The sequence below is a fragment of the Asparagus officinalis genome, chromosome 3 (assembly GCF_001876935.1).
Source record: "Asparagus officinalis chromosome 3, Aspof.V1, whole genome shotgun sequence".
In the NCBI taxonomy this organism is placed as follows: Eukaryota; Viridiplantae; Streptophyta; class Magnoliopsida; order Asparagales; family Asparagaceae; genus Asparagus; species Asparagus officinalis.
In genome coordinates, this window is record NC_033796.1 from 13,314,320 (window position 1) to 13,337,277 (window position 22,958).

At 37.1% G+C, this 22,958-nt stretch overlaps 3 protein-coding genes and 1 non-coding gene across 11 annotated transcripts; 2 read left to right on the forward strand and 2 right to left on the reverse strand.

Annotated features, from left to right (window-relative positions):
• Positions 970 to 1,056, forward strand: TRNAY-GUA. Its single transcript is given in 2 exon segments — positions 970 to 1,006; positions 1,021 to 1,056. It is a non-coding gene; the product is annotated as a tRNA-Tyr (tRNA).
• LOC109833071 (probable ribose-5-phosphate isomerase 4, chloroplastic) lies at positions 1,174 to 3,373 on the forward strand. 2 transcript variants are annotated; one of them, XM_020400616.1, is made up of 9 exons: positions 1,174 to 1,382; positions 1,449 to 1,576; positions 1,654 to 1,723; positions 1,814 to 1,918; positions 2,005 to 2,100; positions 2,180 to 2,236; positions 2,344 to 2,461; positions 2,542 to 2,632; positions 3,105 to 3,373. In XM_020400616.1, exons 1-9 carry the CDS (start codon positions 1,212 to 1,214, stop codon positions 3,172 to 3,174), a joined length of 906 nt encoding a protein of 301 aa, XP_020256205.1. In that variant the 5' UTR covers positions 1,174 to 1,211; the 3' UTR covers positions 3,175 to 3,373. The 2 variants fall into 2 exon arrangements, with proteins under 2 accessions (XP_020256205.1, XP_020256206.1); XM_020400617.1 differs by having other exon boundaries at positions 2,566 to 2,632.
• On the reverse strand, positions 4,221 to 11,342 carry LOC109833072 (WD repeat-containing protein 26-like). 3 transcript variants are annotated; one of them, XM_020400620.1, is made up of 5 exons: positions 10,812 to 11,342; positions 8,796 to 9,504; positions 8,049 to 8,141; positions 5,362 to 5,976; positions 4,221 to 4,653 (listed from the first exon to the last, which is right to left on the reverse strand). In XM_020400620.1, exons 2-5 carry the CDS (start codon positions 9,435 to 9,437, stop codon positions 4,504 to 4,506), a joined length of 1,500 nt encoding a protein of 499 aa, XP_020256209.1. In that variant the 5' UTR covers positions 9,438 to 9,504; positions 10,812 to 11,342; the 3' UTR covers positions 4,221 to 4,503. The 3 variants fall into 3 exon arrangements, with proteins under 3 accessions (XP_020256209.1, XP_020256207.1, XP_020256208.1); XM_020400618.1 differs by having other exon boundaries at positions 10,533 to 11,342; XM_020400619.1 differs by having other exon boundaries at positions 8,796 to 11,342.
• LOC109833074 (protein YIF1B-B-like) lies at positions 12,032 to 15,973 on the reverse strand. Of its 5 annotated transcripts, none has more exons than XM_020400626.1 (6): positions 15,867 to 15,951; positions 15,246 to 15,408; positions 14,497 to 14,674; positions 14,311 to 14,409; positions 14,070 to 14,221; positions 12,032 to 12,637 (listed from the first exon to the last, which is right to left on the reverse strand). In XM_020400626.1, the coding sequence occupies exons 3-6, from the start codon at positions 14,665 to 14,667 to the stop codon at positions 12,265 to 12,267; spliced, it is 795 nt and encodes a 264-aa protein (XP_020256215.1). In that variant the 5' UTR covers positions 14,668 to 14,674; positions 15,246 to 15,408; positions 15,867 to 15,951; the 3' UTR covers positions 12,032 to 12,264. The 5 variants fall into 5 exon arrangements, with proteins under 5 accessions (XP_020256215.1, XP_020256213.1, XP_020256210.1 ...); XM_020400624.1 differs by having other exon boundaries at positions 14,881 to 15,408; XM_020400621.1 differs by lacking the exon at positions 15,246 to 15,408 and having other exon boundaries at positions 15,867 to 15,973.

Genomic DNA, 22,958 nt, shown 5'->3' on the forward strand with positions numbered 1-22,958 from the left:
CAAATTGTGCCCATCCTAGCACAAACATTGGCTCAGAATGTCCCGTACAGTGTGAAGCGTTTTGATATGGTTCCTACCTTAATGTTTCTAGTCTTATTAAGGTGACGTTGAGCAAATGTAGAAAGCTCCATTTTCTCAATATAAAGTCTAAAATATCTTCGAACGATATAATTGCATGCATGGGGACTGACAAGGGGATCATAGATTGTGAGGAACTAGTATCAAATTATGGATTTTTGTTGTCATAATAGCGAAAGATTGCTATATATCACTATTTTGAATTGTAAGTTACAGTGTGTGTGTTCTATAGGAATGAGGCCAAATAAAAGGAGGAAATTCCTGATCTACAAAACAATTATAGGTGATCTCATGCATTATTATTTAAAATCATCGAGAAATTTGAAGCACAACAATGGTGTATACGCTTAATACATATTTTAATTATTAAGCAATTAAGGTTAACGCTATAAAAATTTAAAAAAAAAATTAGCATTATTATTATGAGGGTTGGCTTATTTCCCTAACACTAGGGGGAAAATCAGTGTTAGCTTGGTGTTGGAAAGAAGGTGATTTTGAATCCTGCAAGAGCGACTTATAATCAGTGGCAGATCTAGAAAAAATTTCTTTATGAGAGCAAACATCTTTTTATCTAAAAGTAAAAATATGATTATTGATTATATAATTATGGACAAAACTCAAATGGTATGGGTTACTGAAGGCAAATGGGCTCAATGGGTTACTAATTATTTGGTTATATAAGCAAGTTTTGGGCTACTGGGGTGCAAAATTTAAAAGATTAAAGAGGGCGAATTAAAATTTGAGATAGCATTCAAATGTAATTGTAAAATGCCTAGTGGTGCAATAGCACCCCACGCCAGTGCAAAAATCCCGCTACTTTCTTACCCTGTGTAATTTGGCCCCTGACTAAAGTTATTGATAATTATATTTTATTTCAGAGATCAGTAAGCTCCGACCTTAGCTCAGTTGGTAGAGCGGAGGACTGTAGTTGTTTGCAGATCAATCCTTAGGTCGCTGGTTCGAATCCGGCAGGTCGGAATTATTATTTATATATCTTTTTATTTTATTTTTTTCCAAACGCAAAAAATTAAAAAAAAAGCCAAATTTTATCATCCCTATTAAAACCAAGGACTACAGCTCAACTAAAAGCTCCTGCTATCCATTTTTGTGACTCCAAAATAAAAGCAGATAAGATGATAACTTCCCTGGCCCATCTGACTCCTCATTCCACCACATATTCCCTGTCAATTCTCCACCACCGGGATATTCCTCGATACCGCCGGAATATTCAGTCGAAGCGAACCATAATGGCTTCCTTCTCCGCCGCCGCCTCCTCAGACCTTCTAGAAGCTGCAAAGCATACTGTAACCAATCCTCTTCATCTTTCAATTCTCTTAAAATATCCTCACAACTATATAAATTAAATGCAGGTAGATAATTATGTCACAAGTGACATGGTCATTGGTTTGGGCTCGGGTCATGCATCCAATTTAGCAATACAACACTTGGGTCAGAAACTACGTCAAGGGTGTCTCACTAATATACTAGGGATCCCTACGTAAGTTCAAAAATCGTGTTCATACATTCAAATTTCATAGTCAACAAATAACTATAAACCTTATTAATTTGTCGCAGTTCAGTGGCCAGTGCTAGCGTAGCAACAAAAGCAGGAATCCCGGTGGACAAGTATGAAGATAACATGCAAGTGTGCACAAATTGCATTATGGTTAAATGATAGTAGATTGTAGTATAAAAAGAACTTTATTGAGTTGAGATATTGGATGTTTGTATGTAGATTGATTTTGCATTTGTCGATGCTGATGTTGTTGAGGAGGGGACACTGGCTGCAGTAATTGGCCGAAGGAAAATTGAAGGTGATGAGTCTATAATTGAAGAGAAGGTAAATTATACTAAATTTTGATTTATGTAATTTTGTTAATTTATTGGGATTGGACGTTTTAAGTGATACTGCGTTACTGTTTATAGTGCATTATGAGGACAGCTAGGAATTTGGTGTTCATGGTTAATGAGAAGCAGTACACTAAGCATGCTGATGGGTCTATTCCAGTCTTGGTTAAAACTGTAAGCTGTGTAAATCATGGTTAGATATAGAAATAATCATAGCTTATATATTTTCTAAAATTTGTTAATTGTTTATCAGGGTAATTGGCTGGAAGCTGCGGAAGAGATAGACGATTTGTTTCTGGGGGATGCAGAGGTTTATTGATTTGATACTGAGAAAATATTTAAATTTATATAAACTTGATGCGATTATGATACTGGGTATTTTGATGTTGTCACGATTTTTTCCTCAAAATTTTGAAGGTATGGAGAAGGCCAACACATGGGCATGCTGATCCTCTTGGTGGCAATTTTCCACTAGTCACCAAAGAAGGGCACTATGTTCTTGATGTTATATTTACTTCTCCTATACTTGATCTTGGTATTACTTTTTCTGAACTACTTACTATAATTTTGTTGATAATACTTCATATTACGAGTTGTGTTCTCACTTTGTTTCAGTCGTTTTTTATTTGATGGATACAGCTGAAGTAGCAAAAACTTTGGATGAAATTGATGGAGTTGTGAATCATGGAGTTATATCTGGCATTGAGTGAGTTTTCCTTGCCCTTGAACTCTTGTTTTTCCTGTCAAATACAGTATGCATTAACAAGAAAAGATTAAAATAAAAAATGCTTCCAAATTTTCATAAAAGAACAGTTGACATGTTATGCCTCATACTCTGTAACACTTTATTTTGGTAAGAGAACACATTGCCATGTTTTATCCTTAAGTTCATATCTTCGTATATCATCGTATATCATCGTCGTGTGTTTTTTTATCTGCCATACGTCATCTAGTACATAATAAATAACCTACTTTACATAGTTTTCAAAGATAAAAACAATTAACAATTGAACTCAATGCATAGGAAAGATCAACTGCTAGATTGAAACTGATACTTTTTGCGATCCATATGATCCCCCCCCCAGCTGTTCAAGCATTAGTTGGAATATCAACTGCTCACCTCTCGGATATTAAGTGTCAACTAACTGCTTTCTCTTCCTTTTATTATCGTTGTGCAGTTGCACTGCAATTGTTGCTTCAACAACTGGAATAATAGTCATCAACAATTTGTCAAAATTACACAGCTGATAGATGGAAGTTTTTGTCTGAAGAAGTTCCAGTTCCAGAAATACAAACGTTTTTGTTCTACATGCACACAGAAGTGTACTCACTAGCTGTTAGGCTTCAGAAATACCTTTATTAAAGACAATCAGTTATTGTTTTATGGCTTGGGGATCTGTTTTGAGACTGGTTATTTTTGAAATCATTGCCAAACTTATTTATTAAATATGGCCAATGCATAGACTTGTTATATAAATAGGTTGATGACATGAAAATTAGTTATTTTATCTTGATATTACTGTCATAGTAGTCTGAATCTTTCCTGAAGTTCAAAGATGAAAGATAACTTCTTAACAGCCTTCTTTTCTTCGCTGAAAGACAAGCTTCGGGGGGGGCGGGGGGGGGGCGGCGGCCGTGAAGAACTCCTCCAGCATACAAGGCATTTGACCATAAACTTTATAATGCAAATGCTGATGTAAGATGTGAATTCTTGCTCTTTTCATATGATATAGGTCAGATTATGCACATCATTTCGCATACTTTCTTACGTTCTACCACCCAAAACCAAAAAGCATAGCTGCAGTTCAGTTCTTTACTCGTAAGGTACCAATATAGAGTAGTAGTATATCAGTTTTCTTAACCATTTAGCTATAACAGCCAAAAATTTATTCACTGGAGAACAAGAACAGAAAGAAAGCAGGAGAGACCTCATAACATAAAACAAGATGACTGTACAATCAATAGAACAACATTCTCATACTTTGCATATCTTTCATTTTGCTCTGTAAAATACAGGATCTGTATATGGAAGCAACATTCTCATACTTTGCATATCTTTCATTTAGGCTAAAAATCCTACACTCTCAAACTAGAGTAAAAAAGGAGCAGGAAAAATTAACAAGTTCCCTACTTTTCCCTATCCTTCCTTCCCTTCCCTTAGTGGGCTCCCAAACTGACCATTTACCATTTAATTTAGCCATAACAACCAAATTTCATTCAGTGGCGAACAAAAACAACATAAGAAAGCAGGAGAGACTTCGTAACATAAAACAAGATAACTGTACGAACTAATGGAAAAACATTATATACTTTGCACATCTTCCATTTTGCTCTATGTGACACAGGATCTCTACAAGGAAACAGCACAAGTTTGCACCTACTATAAAACGGGTGATTATTCCTCCCTGTCTCTACATCAAAAAAACAGTTTCTGTAACAAATTTCTTCCTACATATTTGGCAGAGATTGTGATCACATATTTGTGCAATCTTCATCTTCTACAAACTTCAACAAAATGACAAAAATAGAAGTAAAAAAAAAAAATCAATGAATATCCTATGGTTTTCTTTTACATTGTCAATTTACAGGAATCAGTTCCCATATTGTGATTTTTCGGTCATAGGCTGAAGCGAGCATGTGTGGATTTTTAGAGTTCCAGCTGATACATCTCCCAGGTTCAGGTAATGTTTGTATAAGATCCCCTGTCTCTCGGAGCCATATATATACCTGAGATAACCAAGGTAAGTAACAAGAGCATCAGCATATCAATAATTAGGGATCTAATTCAGAAGTTATAACAATAACAAAGATGTATCAATATCAACACTTTTTCACACTAAAAATACAAAGAATAGGGAAAACAGTCTAAAGCTAACTATTTGTGGGCAAGCCAGGAAATACTTATTGCATAGGACATATCCTTGTCTTAGTAAATTAAGAGCTGGGTTGCGCAGTACAAATTCTCAAGATCCTGGTTCGTCATTGCAGGGATTTCTGCACATTATGTTTCTATAATTGGTTAAGTCTAAGTTAATGCAAGGCAAATTCTAATGGATCAATTTACACTAGCCGGTTACTTCTATAAATGATATCAGCAAAATTGAGTAGCACAGAAGAAAAAGAAGTCATGCACTAGAGGAAAGGACACAACAGACTCTGTTTTTATTGGTTTTCGAATGATTTCGCACATTGAAACCATATTAATCTCCCTATCTTTTTTTTCTCAATCAATTGCAAGATTAAGAGAGGGAAAAAGGGAATGTTAAGAACAAGGTCAGCAGCAACAGAGGAAATCAGAAGCAGGATCTTCAGTATAAAATGATTTTGCTAATTTCATTTTAAAAGTACAAAACCTGTTGTTAACAATAAATAGGATTTTCCTATAGTCTTACAGTTAATGAAAGGAAAAGGAGCATACTTATAATAATTTCATACCTGATAATCATCACTTACACCGGCAACAAATTCCAGCTCAGAACCCCCAAAACATGATCTTGACCCAGAGAAACGGGTGTTCTCCGGCCCTCTGTAACTCTTTACAAGTTCGTTACTTACAATACTCCACAAACTAATCTCCTTTGGAATGTTTATCAGCAAGAATTTTCCATCATCCGATAATGAGAATGAAACAACTGTATTTCTCGCTTGTAGAAAATGGAGCACTTTCGAATGTCTCTGACTTAAACGTACATATTTCCCACAGCTTACAAGGGTTATTTTGCCATCTCTAGTAACATCCAATTGCGAATTCATGTTTAGCGTTTCCGTCTGAGAGTCCATTGTCCCATCAGTTCTCCATAAGGTAAGGCTCCGGTCTGTTGTCAAAGAGAGAATTTCTCCTGAATTACGCCAACAACAAGTTGTTTCGCCAAAACCAGTTTTTCTATAGATCGACAAGCATTCTCCAGAGGTAACATCCCAGCGCCTGATGGCCTCTGCTCGACCACAAGTGAGAAGCTGTTGATCATCAGATTTCCAAGCAACAATCACAACAGGCTGCGTATGACCAGTCAGTCTGTGCTTCTCTGTCAATTCCCCATCTTCATGAACCTTAAAAGGAGGAATTAGTTTTTCTCGTTAGGACACATGGTTCTAATAAGAATACATGCAACAATTTCTTGCTAACATGGCTAAAGGTTGAAGTATCAATGATTTTGAGAACAATGCTTGAGTATCATACTCCACAGTTAGGAAGGAGAAAACACTCCTGCCTCGATTTTATCCCACCCTTGGAAACAATCCCAGTGCACTACAATCAACTGCTGTCTAGTACCATTGGCAAAATAAACAATAAATATAAAATCTAGTTCTATTAGAGCAAGAAGCATGCAGTACTTTACCAATCTCATTGACACCACGATGCCAACTTCTTGAAAATCCAAGTCAACGTGGCAACTTGTTGAAGAGTTTAATGTATATCAGTCGAGAAATAATTACTTTTGTGTGAAGTCCATACATCAGCTAGCAAGGACCAAGACATTATTTGGAAAGAATACCTCTTTCTAGAAAATGAACACCTCTATGAGAACACATAAGAACGGAAGTCTCATTCTCACAGCCATGCCCAAATTTGATTCGTTCAAGTCTATTTTAAAGTTGAGGATTTTGCATATATGCCCCTCAAATCTTCCATATTTGAAAAGTTACCTTCCAAATCTTGGTATTTGCAAAATTACCCTCCAAAACTCGCATATTGGTCTTTCTGCCACTCCAACTTAGCAATGTTGGATTTTAAACAAGGCAATTGCATTATTAAAAAAACAAGGCAATTGCAAAATTTCCAATATTTTTCAATAGGTTTGCAACGTATTCCCTCTTGAAAACTAAAATGGTCAAATGAAAGAGGAAGAAAAAAAATTAATGTGAGAGAATCGGGGGTAATTTCGATTTGAGGGATAAGTTTGCAAATATGGAAGGTGTAAGGGGTGTATAGGCGAAAAACCCCTTTACAGTTTTCATTTCCTATCTAACAACATATTACATAACAGAACAATTTCTATATGCTAACAATCAGAACTGGGCCTACTTGTGCATTTACCTTTGATAACAACAAATAAAGTCTCATTAGTTGAGATACTACTCGGGGCTTAGATAAACTTGCTTCTAGAAGTTGTCGCTGAATTAAAGACCATCTAAAAGGAAATAAAATATGATGCAAGATACATAGTTTGGTAAACTAAGGTTCTAAATATCTACACAATCAAAAGTGAATACCTTATAAAATCTATAGTTTTGATAAGCCCGCGGTTTGAGAACATTTTTTTCCTTCCAGTTTTACCATTTGAAGTATGATGCGTTTCAATATTTTTAATAAGTTCATTTCAACTATCGGTTTCAATATCAGTGGAAAACTACATATATTTATGTATGTCTAGTGATTCTGGCTTAGTAACTAATTTACACCAGCCACGCATGGATACACTACATACTATGGAAATTCATATGCATCACATATTTATCATTATTAAGTACACACACATGCAATATATGGTACGTAGGGGCTGTACACACTCAGATACTGGATGATGAATCATCACCCTATTTTATTTGAAGTTGGGCAAAACTTCAGGCTGTGTCATCTGGTTTAGAATGAAATCAGCTGAGACATGTCAATACAGGCCTACAGGTACAAGGATGTCACTCGATGAAATGAACAGAACCATGAATGTTGTGAAAAATATTGGGAAAACTGAGTCTGCGTGGCATGTTCCAATATTACTAACAAATAACGTAACCATACGACGGAAACTGATATATTTACGCTTTATCACATGGTAAGATCAATGCTTTTCTATAGGAAGAATATATAACATATATAAAACTTCTTAATATATCATCATGCAATGTTTCTCGAAGTTGATGGTACGAAATAACATGGTCAGCTTGTAAGTGAAAATCCAACTGTATAAAGTTGAATGTTTGATGGAAATCACCATGTGCTGATCAGGCAGAGGGGGGGGGGATGGATTTGATGTGTCACCTATAGCATAATCTATGAAATTTAAATTAAACAGATAAAAACCACATCCACAAGAATAATGCATCGTATCTCAACCTCTGTCAGGCTTAAAGAAATATGGAATAAAATCAGATTTCAAATAAACATCCAAAAATAAGGTTACCTCCCACACAATAGCAGATTTATCAGACGACGATGACGCCAAATATCTCCCGTTATTAGAGAACTTCAAAAACAACACTACATCATCATGTGCCTGCAATATATGATCCATAGACATAACAGGATTAAGTAGTTGGCGCATTAAAAGTTGGTCATGATTAAGAAACATGGGGATAATACAGCATCACCTGAAGGCAAATGTACAACCATTAGATTCCAAAGTCAATCATGATTCAGTTGGAGCTAAATGTGGCTCAAAATATTCATAATAAAATCCAATCAGATAAAAGATGCAACAAATTAGACAACAGATACATTAGTTTCATCTTTCCTTACTTCCATATACATGGAGGACATATAAAATGAATGATTTGAATTGCACGAAGTAACTGCATTTTTTTTTACTAAAAATAGTAATTAACAGTTCTTGCGGAAACTTAAAACAAAGAATAGATCATTTACTGTCAAAACTTATCAAGATAACCGGATACTAAGGTACTACTATTGACTAGCCTTGAGCAACTACGTTCTAGTCACTTCATTGAAATGGTACAACATATTTAAAATGTTATTGGTCTTCAGAAAGAGATGAAACAAGAGGGAGATTGATAGAATCAAAGAACACGGGCATTTGTATCATCAGAGTATGTACTTGGTTTTCTTCTTCAACTATTATCAGAGTAGAATGACATCAAAGCAACGATTTGTGGGTGCATTTGTGCCTGCATCACCAGAAAATAGTTTTGACCTGTATCGTCCGTGAAGGTAATTGGCCATTTACACAATCAGTATACAGTGATAGTGCATCCATGGAGTTGCGAAAAAAGGTACAAGCTTTCTCTTGCACATGAAGAGCCTGTTCAACTAAATGCTCCAATCTCCTCTCAGGTATCATAAATGCAGGTGGAAGCAATTTTGCCATTTCTTCTACAAGCTTTAGCTGTGAATTTTTCTTTGATAACCCCTCTGTAGATGAAATAATACATCTAGAAAGCTCATGCACCCGCTTCTTGTTAGTACCAAGGGGAGTAATCTCATTTCTCAATGTTTTCAAAGCATCCAAGACCCTATCCTTTTCCAGAAGTTCAAAGAATTTGTGCTCGTATATAAGAAAAGATGTAGACTTCAGGATATTCTCATCCACCATATCGGATTGACGCAGTGTAGTCAAACTGTCATCCCAATTCCCATCAAACAGATGCTTCCTGAAAATGGTCACTGGAGATGAATACAAGGGTATTTCCGATTCTTGTTCCAAACTTGCAGCCGTTTTCTCATAACCAAGAGAATATAAAGCTTCTGTAATGATCCTAACAAATTCTTCCCTTCTAATGGATCCTGTAGGACCAACCATGCCTTCTTTTCCTTGTGATGACAGAGAAGTCTCCATTGAACCTCTTTTCAGATCAAAAGAAGTCACTTCATGTGTACCGATAAGACTATAAGAAAGGATATACCTGCAAAATATAATTCAGGGAATTACTGACTGGATTCACATATTAAACCTAATAAGGTTAGTGGTGAATTCAACATCAATATTTTCTTATTGGAAAATATGGAAGTGTGATCAGACTAACTTGAAACTAATTGCAATGAGGATTCATAAAGAAAGAACAACATCACCATCTGCCTAGCTACAATCACTAACAGTTGTTCGCCATAACCTAGATAGCGCTTATCAGAAAAATTGCCATTCATTGGAAATCACATGTATATTGCAGTAATAGGTTCTTCTTGCCAACCATTCTACACTATTGTCTCCTTTTCTTGAGTCTCAGTCGTGTGTCAAATGTCATAAAAAAAGGAGACATATAAAAAATGATAGCAAATCATGAAAATATACAAGTTATTAAAACGGGATGGAATTAACCACGATACTGTTAAGAATCAAGAACCGCCTGCAATCCATAGAGGACTGAATTAGGTCAATGACCAAACCCATTGCACGGGAAAGGACTTGGATGATATGTGATTCTAGGTAATTGTTATACTAATAGAAAGGAGTCACAAACTTGAATTCCTAGCCGACACCTATATTTTATCTAAGATTGTAAGATGAAAGGCAAAGTAACTAGTTTGTTCACAAGAAAAGAACAACCCTTCTACAAGATCATGAGCATAGAAATTTAACAGCACAAGCCAACTGCAGAGATAAGCATATATTACAAGATATCATCAGAAAATTTATTAAGAGGATGACTGACACCATAATTTTCTAACACAGCGATCTCTTTACATACATGTTCGTTGTTCAAATGAGGAAAAGAAATCCAAGAAACACGCCTCAAAGATCAGAATCTATGTAGCAATGGATTCACAAGCTGATAAAAGATTCACAGTGTCATGTTCAAGATAACATACATACATTTCATCTTTCAATTCTGTTACTTAATTATATACATCACAAGAACCCAAAGCAAGAATTACCCAAAAAAGCTAAAAAAGAAATTGAGTGACAAAATCAAGAAAATCCAACTGAAATTACCCAAGAACGAAAGATTCTTTCAATGATCACCAAAACCACTTGCAGATGATAGAACAGTAGAATCTACAGGACCCAGAAGCGGTTTCTCTATTGGAGTAGACTTTGGCTTTGAGCTCTTAAGCCCAATAGAGAGAAAAACACAAAACCTCACAAACTAAACGCTTAATGGGAGAAATTGAAGCCAACGAGCATTGTATATGGTGTAAATTTCTTATTCTTTTCCCCCCCACTAAGTTTTCTCTTTTTTTTTTATGGGAGTAAAACCAAGAAAGAGTTCACCTTGGCGCGGAGAGAGCCAACTCAAAAAGGGGAGGCTTCAGCTGATTGCTTGCGCATTACTCAGAACTCAGAAGGATGGTATCTTTATACGCACCAAATGTGCTGACTGTACATTTCTGACAGCAGAGTTGGTGCTTTGACCTTTATACCCCTCCCCCAACTAACCCTGTTTCCCATGGTATCCCCTCTCGCTCCGCCTCTCTCCGCTCCATCGACTCCGACTCCGACTCCTTGCCGTCGTTGTCGTTGAACATCCACGTGGCGCTCACGGTGTTCGATTCCTTTAGACATTTTCTCATGGTTCTAGTGGAGCTCCAGCTCGAGAAACGATGGCGGCAGAGGGATGATCCCTTGAAAAGAAACAACAACGGGGACATTCGAGAGCACCTTGAGGTTGTTATCAGTGAAAAAGCTAGCATCGTTTCGAACGATGAGAAGGGAAAAGTTCAAAATGAGAGGGTAACTGAAACCCTAGTGGGTCAATTTTGGGAGAGGAAAAGGAAAGGAAGTGCTGAATCTATGGTTGTCAGCCAAGGGGCTTCGTTGCATATAAAGGCAGAGATTTTTCACTTTACTCTACAGCAGAAGAAGAAATGAGCTAAAGCAGTGCGGTTTTAAGAATAACCCTACTTTTTTTGACGCTAGGGACTAATTGACGTAGAAGTAGTTATTATTATTAGTGATTTTTAAGTAATCTAACCGAATTATGTTCCTAACAGAATAAGTGAGCGTAAGAAATTATAATGTTGGAGAATGGGGGAGTAGATGTGCAAATATCAAGATTGTTGGGGGTAAACTTGCAGATATGGGTGTCCGAGGGTATATATACCTAAGCCTCTCCTGATTACACACCCGGAAACTCGTACAGTTGTTTTACACCATTTTGTTGGACTTCACCCACCGCGCTTCTATCATAAACCACAATTAACTCTTGAAAATAATGAACTGGGGGTGTTATTTACAACAACTTAATAGATTTGACGGTATAGATTGGAAATATGAAATTTGGGGGTCTAATACAAAATTAGAAAAGAGTTTAGGGTCTAACATGACAAAACCCAGCGGCTATTTTTGTTATCTAATAAGGTGTTTCTGGGACCGATTAAATGAAGGTTTAATTAGAGTTAAACAAATCCTTCTTAATCCGTCAAACTCAAAAGAGCAAAATAAATTAACCGGTCTTTATTTATCAGCCTTAAGAATTATAAACTATCTAAGTAGATCGACAAAAATAGTTCTTTTTTAATTACAAAGAAAACAATGATACTGATAATCATTTCTCCTTTGGAGAGCTAAACAGAACAAATATAAAAGTAAATCGAGCTCCAAATGATTTGTTGGAGCGAAAAAAAAAGAGACTCCATAAGAATCCTAGAGAATAAAAAAAATGTCATTTCATTGAGAAATTGGCTAGAAATGGAGAAGAACCACAAGGAGGATTCAAGGGCCGAGATTAATTCCCAATCCAGAACAAGAGGGGGAACTGAGCAGCAGCCATGAAGATGAGCAAGTAATGCTGCATGCTCGAGTGCTTCTCATAGTTCCTCGGCCCTCCCAGAAGAACCCTTTTCATGGTCTTCACCAAGAAAATCCCCACACAAATGCACATCCATGGAAATACAAAATAATAGGAATGTCTCCAGACGATCCTGGCGAAAATAGCAAGGGACATGCTGGCAAAAGCATAACCAGCGTAGGCTACGATGTCGAGGAGTGGAGCCTCGCCGCTGCCCATGAAATAGAGAAGGCCTCTCAGGAGAAGGAACTGGATGAGCCAGCCTACTAATCCTTTGGTGAACTGCAAGCTCAGAGCTTCTGGAGTGAACCTGCGCGAAACAAATCACGCTTACACTTATAAGAAGGGACAATTGCAGATAGATCCCCTGTAGTATTGTTTTGAACTTACTATGCCTCCACATTCGTTTCGCAGGGAAACCCCGAGTGAATTTTTTTTACTCCTTTACCCTCAGCGGTCTATTTGTGAAAAAAACAATCTTCCTTTGAGGGTAAAAGAGTAGAAAGAATTCACTCAGGGGACTCATCTGCAAAAATAAAATCAGAGAGATAGTTGAGATCAAAATAGCGATTTATGGATATATGTTTTTGGCTGAAAAAAAATCCAATTCCTTAGATATCCATGCATATCCTAGATTTTTTATTTCACCCTTAAAGCAAGGGAATAAATTTATTTCCTTCAAAACCTTTTATTTGGTATGCATAAAAAAAATTGGAACCAACCTTTTAGGAAAAGGAGAGAGAATGAGATAGGTTGCAAGAAAGTACGGTTTTAACTTCTCTCCACAATTTTTAAACACCAAAATATTAAGTTTCCAGTGATTTCCTGTCAAAAGCCTCCAATTTTGATATTCAAGAAATAAGCCACTTTTGGGGGTTTTAGGATATGCGTTTGCACAAATTTTCTGTGAGCCAAACATAATTTTTAGGAAAGCACTTCAACAAATCTTGACTAATTTCAAAGCAGTCAGAGCCTAGAAACCCAAATCTTGAAAATTTTTTTTGGGCCAAAACAAGTACGCCCTAAGTTATTCTACTCACAATAGTTCTATGATTTGTAAAATCAAAAACAAGGGAACAAACACATCACTATTTCAGCCACCAAGAAACCTCAAGAAACATTTCACTGCACCTTCTTCTCTCAGAAAATTAAGAGGCCTGATAGTTTAGTAAACATCTATCAACAGTCAACACATTTGAGTCTTGAGACAGGTTTTATATCGAGACTATTAGACTAATAATAGAATATGAATCTTACTGACTTCATAATTCAGGCAGGATAACCAATAATCTAATAAAGGTATATAATAAATCCCTTCAAAGTCAAAAACTAGGCACTGTAACAATATTATTTTTGTTTGTAATATGAGAGTGATCCAAAAGGGGGGAAACCTTGGTTAATTTGTTTGCATATTGTAATATGAGAGTGATCAAAAAGAGAAAAAAAACTTAATTAGTTTGCTAAGTCAATCTAACCTAGCTTTTAACAGCAGAAGGAGACACTAGTTAGTGGTGTGATTCTGTCACCCAGCTTCGGGAAACATTTTAAACATTGGGACTCGACTCAGTCTTAACTAGCAGGAGATGCCAATCTCTTAAGGTTCGAAGAAAAATTCTGAAAACTACAGCACACAGATCAGTAACCGTGCTAAAGAGCATATTTTCACAATATATGTGCAACTTAAAATTTGCATCATATTTATAGAAGGGGAACGAAGAATACTTCTCCAGGCTATATTTCACCTTCCAAAAACACCGAGTGAGAATCCCGTGAGAACAATGTAGGTACCAAAAGCCATGAAAGGGATATAAAGATCTGGAGCATTTATATCATGAATTGGAGGTTTGTATGAGAGCCTTCCTCCGACTGGATCAGTTATTCTCGTCCAGTGTCCCTGGGATAAATTAATAAAAATATGTATAAATATATCGAGCTCTTGAATAATTTGATGATCTACGTACGCAGAAAGAAACAGGAACTTACCCTGTGAAGAAATGGGAACAAAATCATTTTAAGCTTATTTCTCACATACTGCCCATTCACTTGGAAATAGTATTGTGGATCAGATAGGCGCTGACTAATCTGTTGACATAAAAATACTGTTGAAAAAATTTGGAAGGCAAAAGATAATTAATGATACTATATTAATGGAAAAATCAATGAAGGTACATTGCTTTGCATGAACTCAGAGCTTGATCCCAAAAATTTCTCGCCATACGCTCCAAGTCCACCTCGGATTAATCCAGAACCAGCTCCATAAAAAGCATTTCCAAAAGGGTTAGATTGAGGATTTGGTGTTGGTCTAGGAATTCCAGCCTGACCTCCCAAATTGCCTTCCATTGTTTCACTGTAGAAAATATGGAGTGAATCAACCAGTACGTAAACATATCCTACATCTAAATAATTTATACATGTATTCATAGTGAAAATGAGAGCTGCTATTACTGATAGCAAGTCTTGGAGTTAGTAAAACGTCAGATGTAGCAGATATCTTTACTAAAATTTAGACATTTGCAAAATTTTGATAGTTATATAGCAAGGAATGAAGATTACCAACATATATGCCAGCCAAACTCAAGAAAATAGACAAGAACTCGATATTTTCTGAGTAAAGACTCCATAGTACCGTGGAAATTTGTGCCTCCCTTTGTTGCAATATTCAAAACTGAGTGACGGGAATAAAATTTTAAACATCAAATCCCTCGTTCCAAACAAAAGAAAGAATAGTAGTTTCAGGAGTCCTGATGGCTTCTCTATGTTATCCAGAAAGCCAACCGTTTGAGTGTCAAACAACCAACACTCAACCAAAAGCTTAAGTTTGCAGTTCGTGCTCAATCAGCATATCAAGTAATCGTAATGCCAATAATAATAATTTTTTCACTAATCAGACAATATTGTCAAGTTAGCTATGAGCTTACCTGAACGTGATCTTTTAAGATTTTTCATATCCACATAGACTTGTATACATTCATAAAGGCTGAGAATATGCCATAACATATTAGGCTAACTTATCTCAGGGTTTGTTGCTCGATCATATTGGTTCTCTTGATCATCGTCGCAAATTATTGTCCATGTTCATCACTGCAAGCTAAGAAAAGTATCTTCATACCCAAATTGGAATCAAGTCACAAGGGTTACTCTTTGTTGGTGCTAAATACAAAATTGAGAGATCTCCATGCAAAAATCAAATCAGCTGATATCATATCTTAAATAATTTTTCAAATTTATTTGCCCAACAATAATATTATTGATAAAATGCCCACATAACTCATTATTCCAAAGTAGAAGAAGCAACTAAATTAGAAATTACCAAAATCATATCAATTAATTAGGAAGAAACAACTATGTTATCGAAACCTTCTATCTTTTTACAGGGATCAAGCGTACATGTATTATTAGGTTAGAATCCAAAATCTTATAAAAAATCGATCTAATTCAGTTCCAATTTTTAGGGTTCTAAAACTATATTAACAGCATTATTTCGTGAAATCATTTAAATGATAAAATAATGAATGGAATATCAAGGAAGCAAATATTACCTCCAAATTGCGCGCGATCTGAGAAAGGGGGAAATTGAAGGGGGAGAGATGATCGATTGCTTCCCCGGGGGGGCGCAGTAAATTTTTTGCATAAAACAACCCGCGCGTCCCTCGGTTCCAAACTAGTGCGATCTGCGGCTAGGATAATTCCACGTCATGTAGGACTGCGTTTGCACGACAACGAACCCTCTCTTTCTTTCCTTTTTACGTTTTTCTGATTTTATTGAGATAAAAAAGTGATAATTCCAGCTTATTTAATAGAAAGGCTGTTACTTGTCCCTATAAAAGAGAATGGGGAAAAAAACGACCAAGCATAAATTTTGCAATTTCCTAGAATTTTAGTGGTATCACTGATTGTTGTGTTATCTTGTCGCTGTTTGGCTCAGAAGCCTGCTCAATCAGTCCGATCTTCTTCTCCAGTGCACCACCAAGAACACAAAGGGAGGGAGAAAAGCAACTATTACACAGTCTCTCTCCAGATCTCACAAAGAGGTAAAAGCACAGAGCTTTGAAGGAGCACAGAGCTCAGGTAGGGGAGAGGATCGCACAGTGGGTAGAAGCACAGCGGGTAGAAGCACAAAGCTCACAGGAGCACAAACTCGCAGAAAGGGGGAGATCGCACACAGCAGAGGGAAGCTCAAGCTCAGATCTTCACCTTACCACCTCTACTTCCTCTTCATCCCTCTCCCAAGCTACTACCAACCCATTACCCATATATAGGGATGGGGGCAGCCGACAAAGGGATGAAATCACAGCGGCGGCCATCAAATCCAGAGATCGCGAAGACTTCCAGAGATCGCGAAGACTTAGGAGGAGGTGAGAACCATCGGGTAGGTGAGGGAAAATAGAGGGGCTAGGGCACAAGTGGGGGAGCTGGGCATTTAGTGGAATGGGCCAACTTATTGGGCCAACAAAACAACCAACAATCTCCACCTTTGGCCCAAGGTAGTGCACATAGGAAAAACACGGAACTGCAGGACTCATCATCGCCAAATTATTACTTGTATAATCACAAAGAAGATACAAGCAATGGTAGAGAATACACAAAGTAAACTCTAGATCACAAAGATCGGGGTAAGATCACCAAGCATACCAAGTCCACAAAGGACCGAACTCTACCAAACGGTCATCGAGTTCAAAGGGAAAATCACAAAGCTATTAACAAGCACAAAGCAAGTTAATAGGCCACAAAGGCAACACACAAAGCAAAGGAAAATTACCCAAAATCAAAATTCAAGATTCTTTGACACGATATAAATTTTTCAGCAGGCAAACACTTAGTACCCATGTCAGCAGGATTAAATTCTGAGGGAATTTTCTCTAACTTGACAATACCCTTTTCAACTATATCCCGAATGTAATGAAATCTAACATCAATATGTTTAGTTCTATCATGAAAAACAGGATTTTTGCAAAGTTGAATAGCAGATTGACTATCAGAAAATACAACCACATTTTTATCAAGAAAACCAATTTCAGATATAAGGCCCCTAAGCCAAATAGCTTCTTTAAAAGCTTCAGTGGTAGCAACATACTCAGATTCAGTAGTAGATAAAGCAACAATGGGTTGTAATTGGGATTTCCAACTTATGCAAGAGCCACACAAAGTAAACACATAGGAAGTGGTAGATTTTCTATTATCCCTATCATTTGCATAATTGGAATCTACATAGCCAGCAAGTTTGACACCTTCAGAACACTTAGAAAAGGTTAATCCTACATCCACAGAGGATTTCAAATATCTTAAAAGCCACTTCAAGGCATTCCAATGAGGCATACCAGGGTTTGACATATATCTACTCAAGCAACTAACCGCATATGCAATGTCAGGCCTAGTACTAACCATGAGATACATGACAGATCCTATAGCATTCGAATATGGCACCTTCTTCATATCATTTATTTCAGTTTCAGTATTGGGAGATTGATCCTTACTTAACACAAAATGAGAAGCAAGAGGCACATTCACAGATTTAGCATTAGACATAGCAAATTTACTCAAAATTTTTTCAACATATGAACTTTGGTTTAAAACTAGAGTAGATTTGTTTTTGTCCCTAATAATATTCATGCCTAGGATTCTTTTAGCATCACCTAAGTCTTTCATGTCAAAATTTTCACAAAGACATTTTTGAACATGCTCAATAGACTTCAAACAAGGACTAACAATCAACATGTCATCCACATAAATTACAAGAAATACAGGCACAGAGTCTATATTCTTATAATACAGGCAATGATCAGCAGAACTCCTTTTAAACTTTAAAGATTGCATGCATTTATCAAATCTAATATTCCATTGCCTAGGTGATTGTTTTAAACCATACAAAGCCTTTTTTAACAAACACACATGATCAGGCAATTTAGGGTCCACAAAGCCCTCAGGTTGGTGCATATAAATATTTTTATCAAGATCACCATGCAAGAAAGCAGTAGTTACATCCATTTGTTTTAATTCCCAATTAAAATGAGCAACTAAAGCAAGCATAATTCTAACAGTAGTGAATTTGACAACAGGAGCAAAAATTTCAGCATAATCAATTCCCTCCTTTTGAGTAAATCCCTTAGCTACTAACCTAGCCTTAAACCTAACACTTTCAGATTCTTGTTTCACCTTAAACAGCCACTTACAGTCCACTACAGAACAACTAGCAGGTTTAGGAACAAGTTTCCATGTTTGGTTAATTTTTAGGGATTCCATCTCACTCTTCATAGCACTAATCCATTCTTCAGAATATTTTGACCTTAATGCTTCTTTATAAGTCTTAGGTTCATTGCACTCAAGGGATTCAAACACATTAAAGGCAAACTCAGACATATTACAATCAATCAAATTGCAATCTCTATATCTTTCAGGTTTCCTAATGGTTCTTTTATTTCTATCCCTAGTGAGTTGATAATCATTCAAATCATGCATGTTATCTATTTCCTGCATATCATGCTCCACCTCATTTGGAATAATCTCATCTTGATTTTCAATAATTATATCATTCAATTTTTCTTCAGGAAATGATTTGGGTTGATTAATAATAGGCTTTTGCTCCACCTCATTTGGAGCATCATTTTCAGGAATAGGAACATGTAAAGGTAAACAAGGAAATTCATTTTCATTAAAGACAACGTCTCTGCTTATCACTACCTTAAACCCCGGTTCACTCTTATTCCAAAGCCTATAACCTTTTACCCCTTCAGGATATCCTAAGAAAACACATTTCTTAGATCTAGGTTCTAACTTATCAATCTTTTGATGCACGTAGCCAGCACTCCCGAAAATTCTCAAATTATTTAAATCAAGAGGTTTGCCCGTGAACACAAATTCAGGGCATTTCCCTCCTAAGGGAACAGAAGGAGACCTATTAATCAAATAGGCTGCAGTACAAACAGCTTCTCCCCAGAACTTCTTGGAGAGCCCAGATGTGGCCAACATAGCCCTCACCCTCTCTAAGAGAGTTCTATTCATCCTTTCAGCAATCTCATTCTGCTGGGGTGTATAGGGAACAGATTTATGCCTTTTAATACCCCAAGTAGTACACAAATCATTCAATTGTTTGTTACAAAACTCAAGACCATTGTCTGTCCTAAGAGTTTTAATTTTCTTTCCCGTTTGGTTTTCAATCATAATTTTCCAGTTTTTAAATTTATCAAAAACTTCAGATTTTTGTTTCATGAGTAAAACCCAAACTTTCCTAGAATAATCATCAATTATGGAAAGAAAATATTGGTTCCCTCCATGCGTAGGCACACTAGAGGGACCCCACACATCAGCATGCAAATATTCAAGTACACTAGTGCACTTAGACTGATTAGGAAAAGAAGAAGTAGGAAAAGTAACCCTATGTTGTTTTCCTAGCACACAAGATTCACAGAAAGGGATGGGGGATATTTTATCACTACCAAAGTGACCTCCTTTATGCAAAATTTCTAATCCTTTATTACTCATGTGACCTAATCTATTATGCCATAAAACAGATTTATCACCTATCACAGAGTTAACAGAATCAAGCACAGGTTCAGCATGACAAATATACAAATTGTTTTGTTTTTCAGCAGTAAAAACAACAAGAGACCCTTTTTGAATTTTCATAACCCCTTTACCCCATTTTCCCTCCAAACCATCATTTTCTAGAGATGCACAAGAAATCAAGTTATAACGTAAATCAGGAACATGCCTAACATCCTTCAAAGTAAACACAGAACCAGAGGAAAACCTAAGGCATACATCACCAGTTCCTAAAACATTGCATTTCTTTTCATTTGCCATTGACACAAAGCCATTCTCTATTTTCTTGTAGTTTGAAAACAAGGTTTTAAAAGGAGTCATATGAAAAGTACAACCAGAGTCTACTAACCAATCTGATTTACACAAAGGATCAGATAACACAGAGTTCAAATATGCATAATCACACAGATTATTAATCATGAAAATCTCACCCATTTTGCCCTCACAGACAGCCATATTAGCATGTTCATTTTGCTGATTTTTCTTAGGCTTAGGACAATCTTTAATAAAGTGACCAGTTTCATGACAATTATAGCATTTTTTAGCTTTAAACCTGGACTTAGATCTACCTCTTCCATTTTCAAATTTTTTCTTACTTGATTCCCCATTACTAGCATTCTTTTGGTAATTAGACCTATTCTGAGGCCTACCCCTCACATGCATAACCTCACCAGAATTTTTATTTCCCCCAGAATGTTTTAAATCTAATTCCTTACTCTTAAGACCATTGACCACAACATCAAGGGTAACCTCATCTCTACCATATTTAATAGCAGATTTCACATCACTATATGAGTCAGGAATAGCATTTAGAAGGGCAATAGGAGTATAATCATCTATATGTTTATCACCAGTTAACTTAATATCTGAAATAAGTTTTGTGAAAACATCTAGGTTCTCCTCAATGTCCTTAGACATATCCAATCTAAATTTGAAAAATTTTTCAAGCAAAAACATTTTACTGGGCAAAGAGGTTTCAGTATAGAGTTCTTCAAGTTTGTCCCAAAGGGTTTTAGCAGATTCTAAAATTCCAACTTTTCTAATCACAGAGTCAGATAAGTTCAAATAAATTGTGGAACAAGCATTTTCGTTCATTTCCGCCCGTTTATTTTCAGTGTCAGAAGTTAAATAAGTCTGATCAACAGCCCTAAACGACTTCTGTTGAATTAAAATGCATTTTATTTTTTGTTTCCAAATGCTAAAATCAGATTTTCCGTTGAACGGAGCCATACCATATTGAATCATACCATATTGATTAGCAGCCGACATTTTTCACACAGAAAAAATCAGATAATGGTATCACAGCAACTAGCACGAGCAAGGGAAAAACAAGAGAAACAAAAAATAAATTTTCCAGCAGCTAGCACGAGCAGAAACACAAACAGGAAAATTTTTTCAGCAACTAGCATGAGCTGTTGAGTTGGGTTTTCAGCTGATATACCTGAGCGAAACCCTAGGAGAGGGTTTCGACCTTACCCACGCCCACGCGGTGGTCCGGCGGCGGTCCGGCGTCTGTCCGACGGTGTCCAGTGGCGGTCCGGCGGTGTCCAGCGGCGATCGGCAGCGGTTTTGAAGCACAGCGACACTAACCTTGCTCTGATACCACTGTTGTGTTATCTTGTCGCTGTTTGGCTCAGAAGCCTGCTCAATCAGTCCGATCTTCTTCTCCAGTGCACCACCAAGAACACAAAGGGAGGGAGAAAAGCAACTATTACACAGTCTCTCTCCAGATCTCACAAAGAGGTAAAAGCACAGAGCTTTGAAGGAGCACAGAGCTCAGGTAGGGGAGAGGATCGCACAGTGGGTAGAAGCACAGCGGGTAGAAGCACAAAGCTCACAGGAGCACAAACTCGCAGAAAGGGGGAGATCGCACACAGCAGAGGGAAGCTCAAGCTCAGATCTTCACCTTACCACCTCTACTTCCTCTTCATCCCTCTCCCAAGCTACTACCAACCCATTACCCATATATAGGGATGGGGGCAGCCGACCTAGGGATGAAATCACAGCGGCGGCCATCAAATCCAGAGATCGCGAAGACTTCCAGAGATCGCGAAGACTTAGGAGGAGGTGAGAACCATCGGGTAGGTGAGGGAAAATAGAGGGGCTAGGGCACAAGTGGGGGAGCTGGGCATTTAGTGGAATGGGCCAACTTATTGGGCCAACAAAACAACCAACACTGATATGAGTGTATCTTCTTCTCTGCTTCGGGAGCTTAGTGATCCTCATGGGAGCTTGATGATAGACGATTCTCATGATATCTTGAAAATAGGAGCGTGGATGGAGCCGTAGAAGGCGACGAAAGAAGTCAGAAGGAGCGAAACGCAGAGAACAGGAAAAACTGGCAGAACTCTGGCCGGTCGACCGCGACAACATGCGCGATCGATCGCCAACCTGCACGGTGCAGGGTTTGAGATTGGATTCTGTCCGGTCAACCGCGCCACATGTCGTGGTTGATCGCGTCGGGTTCCTGGGCGTTTTAGGACTCCTTATTGACACAGTTTCCTGATTTGATTGAGCTCGTTTATTTACAAGTTTGTCATCCACGTTGTAAACTCTATAAATAGAGATTGTTTAGGGTTTCTAAACAGAGGAGATTGTTAGAGATGTAGATCTAAGGAGATTAGGTCTAAGAGAGATCAGTTTTGATCTAGAGAGAAATCAGAGAGGTAAGATCCTAAGCAAGAGATTAAGGTTTAGAGAGAATTGGGAGATTGTTCTTGACTCTAGAGAGATTGTGAGAGAGGGATTTGTACTCTATTATTCTCATAATCTAAAAAAGATATTTTCCTTCGCCTAAAACTGAATTGTTCTTGTGTTTTTCTATCGTCTTCTTCACAACCCACTCTTGATAATTCCGCGATCAAGAGTGCTCGTCCGGCGACTCGTATCAATCACTTCCAGTCTCGCCAGCCTTTCAACTTGTTTACAACATCATTAACTTGCTTAGTTTGATTCACAGTTTATCTAAGAAGTTCTATTCTTTTACTCCTTTTAGGAGTTTATGGAAATGCACAAAGTTCCAAATTTGCAAACGAAACATCATAATAATATTGTAATTGCAGAAAGCGATCTATTTCTTAAGCAACGGGTGT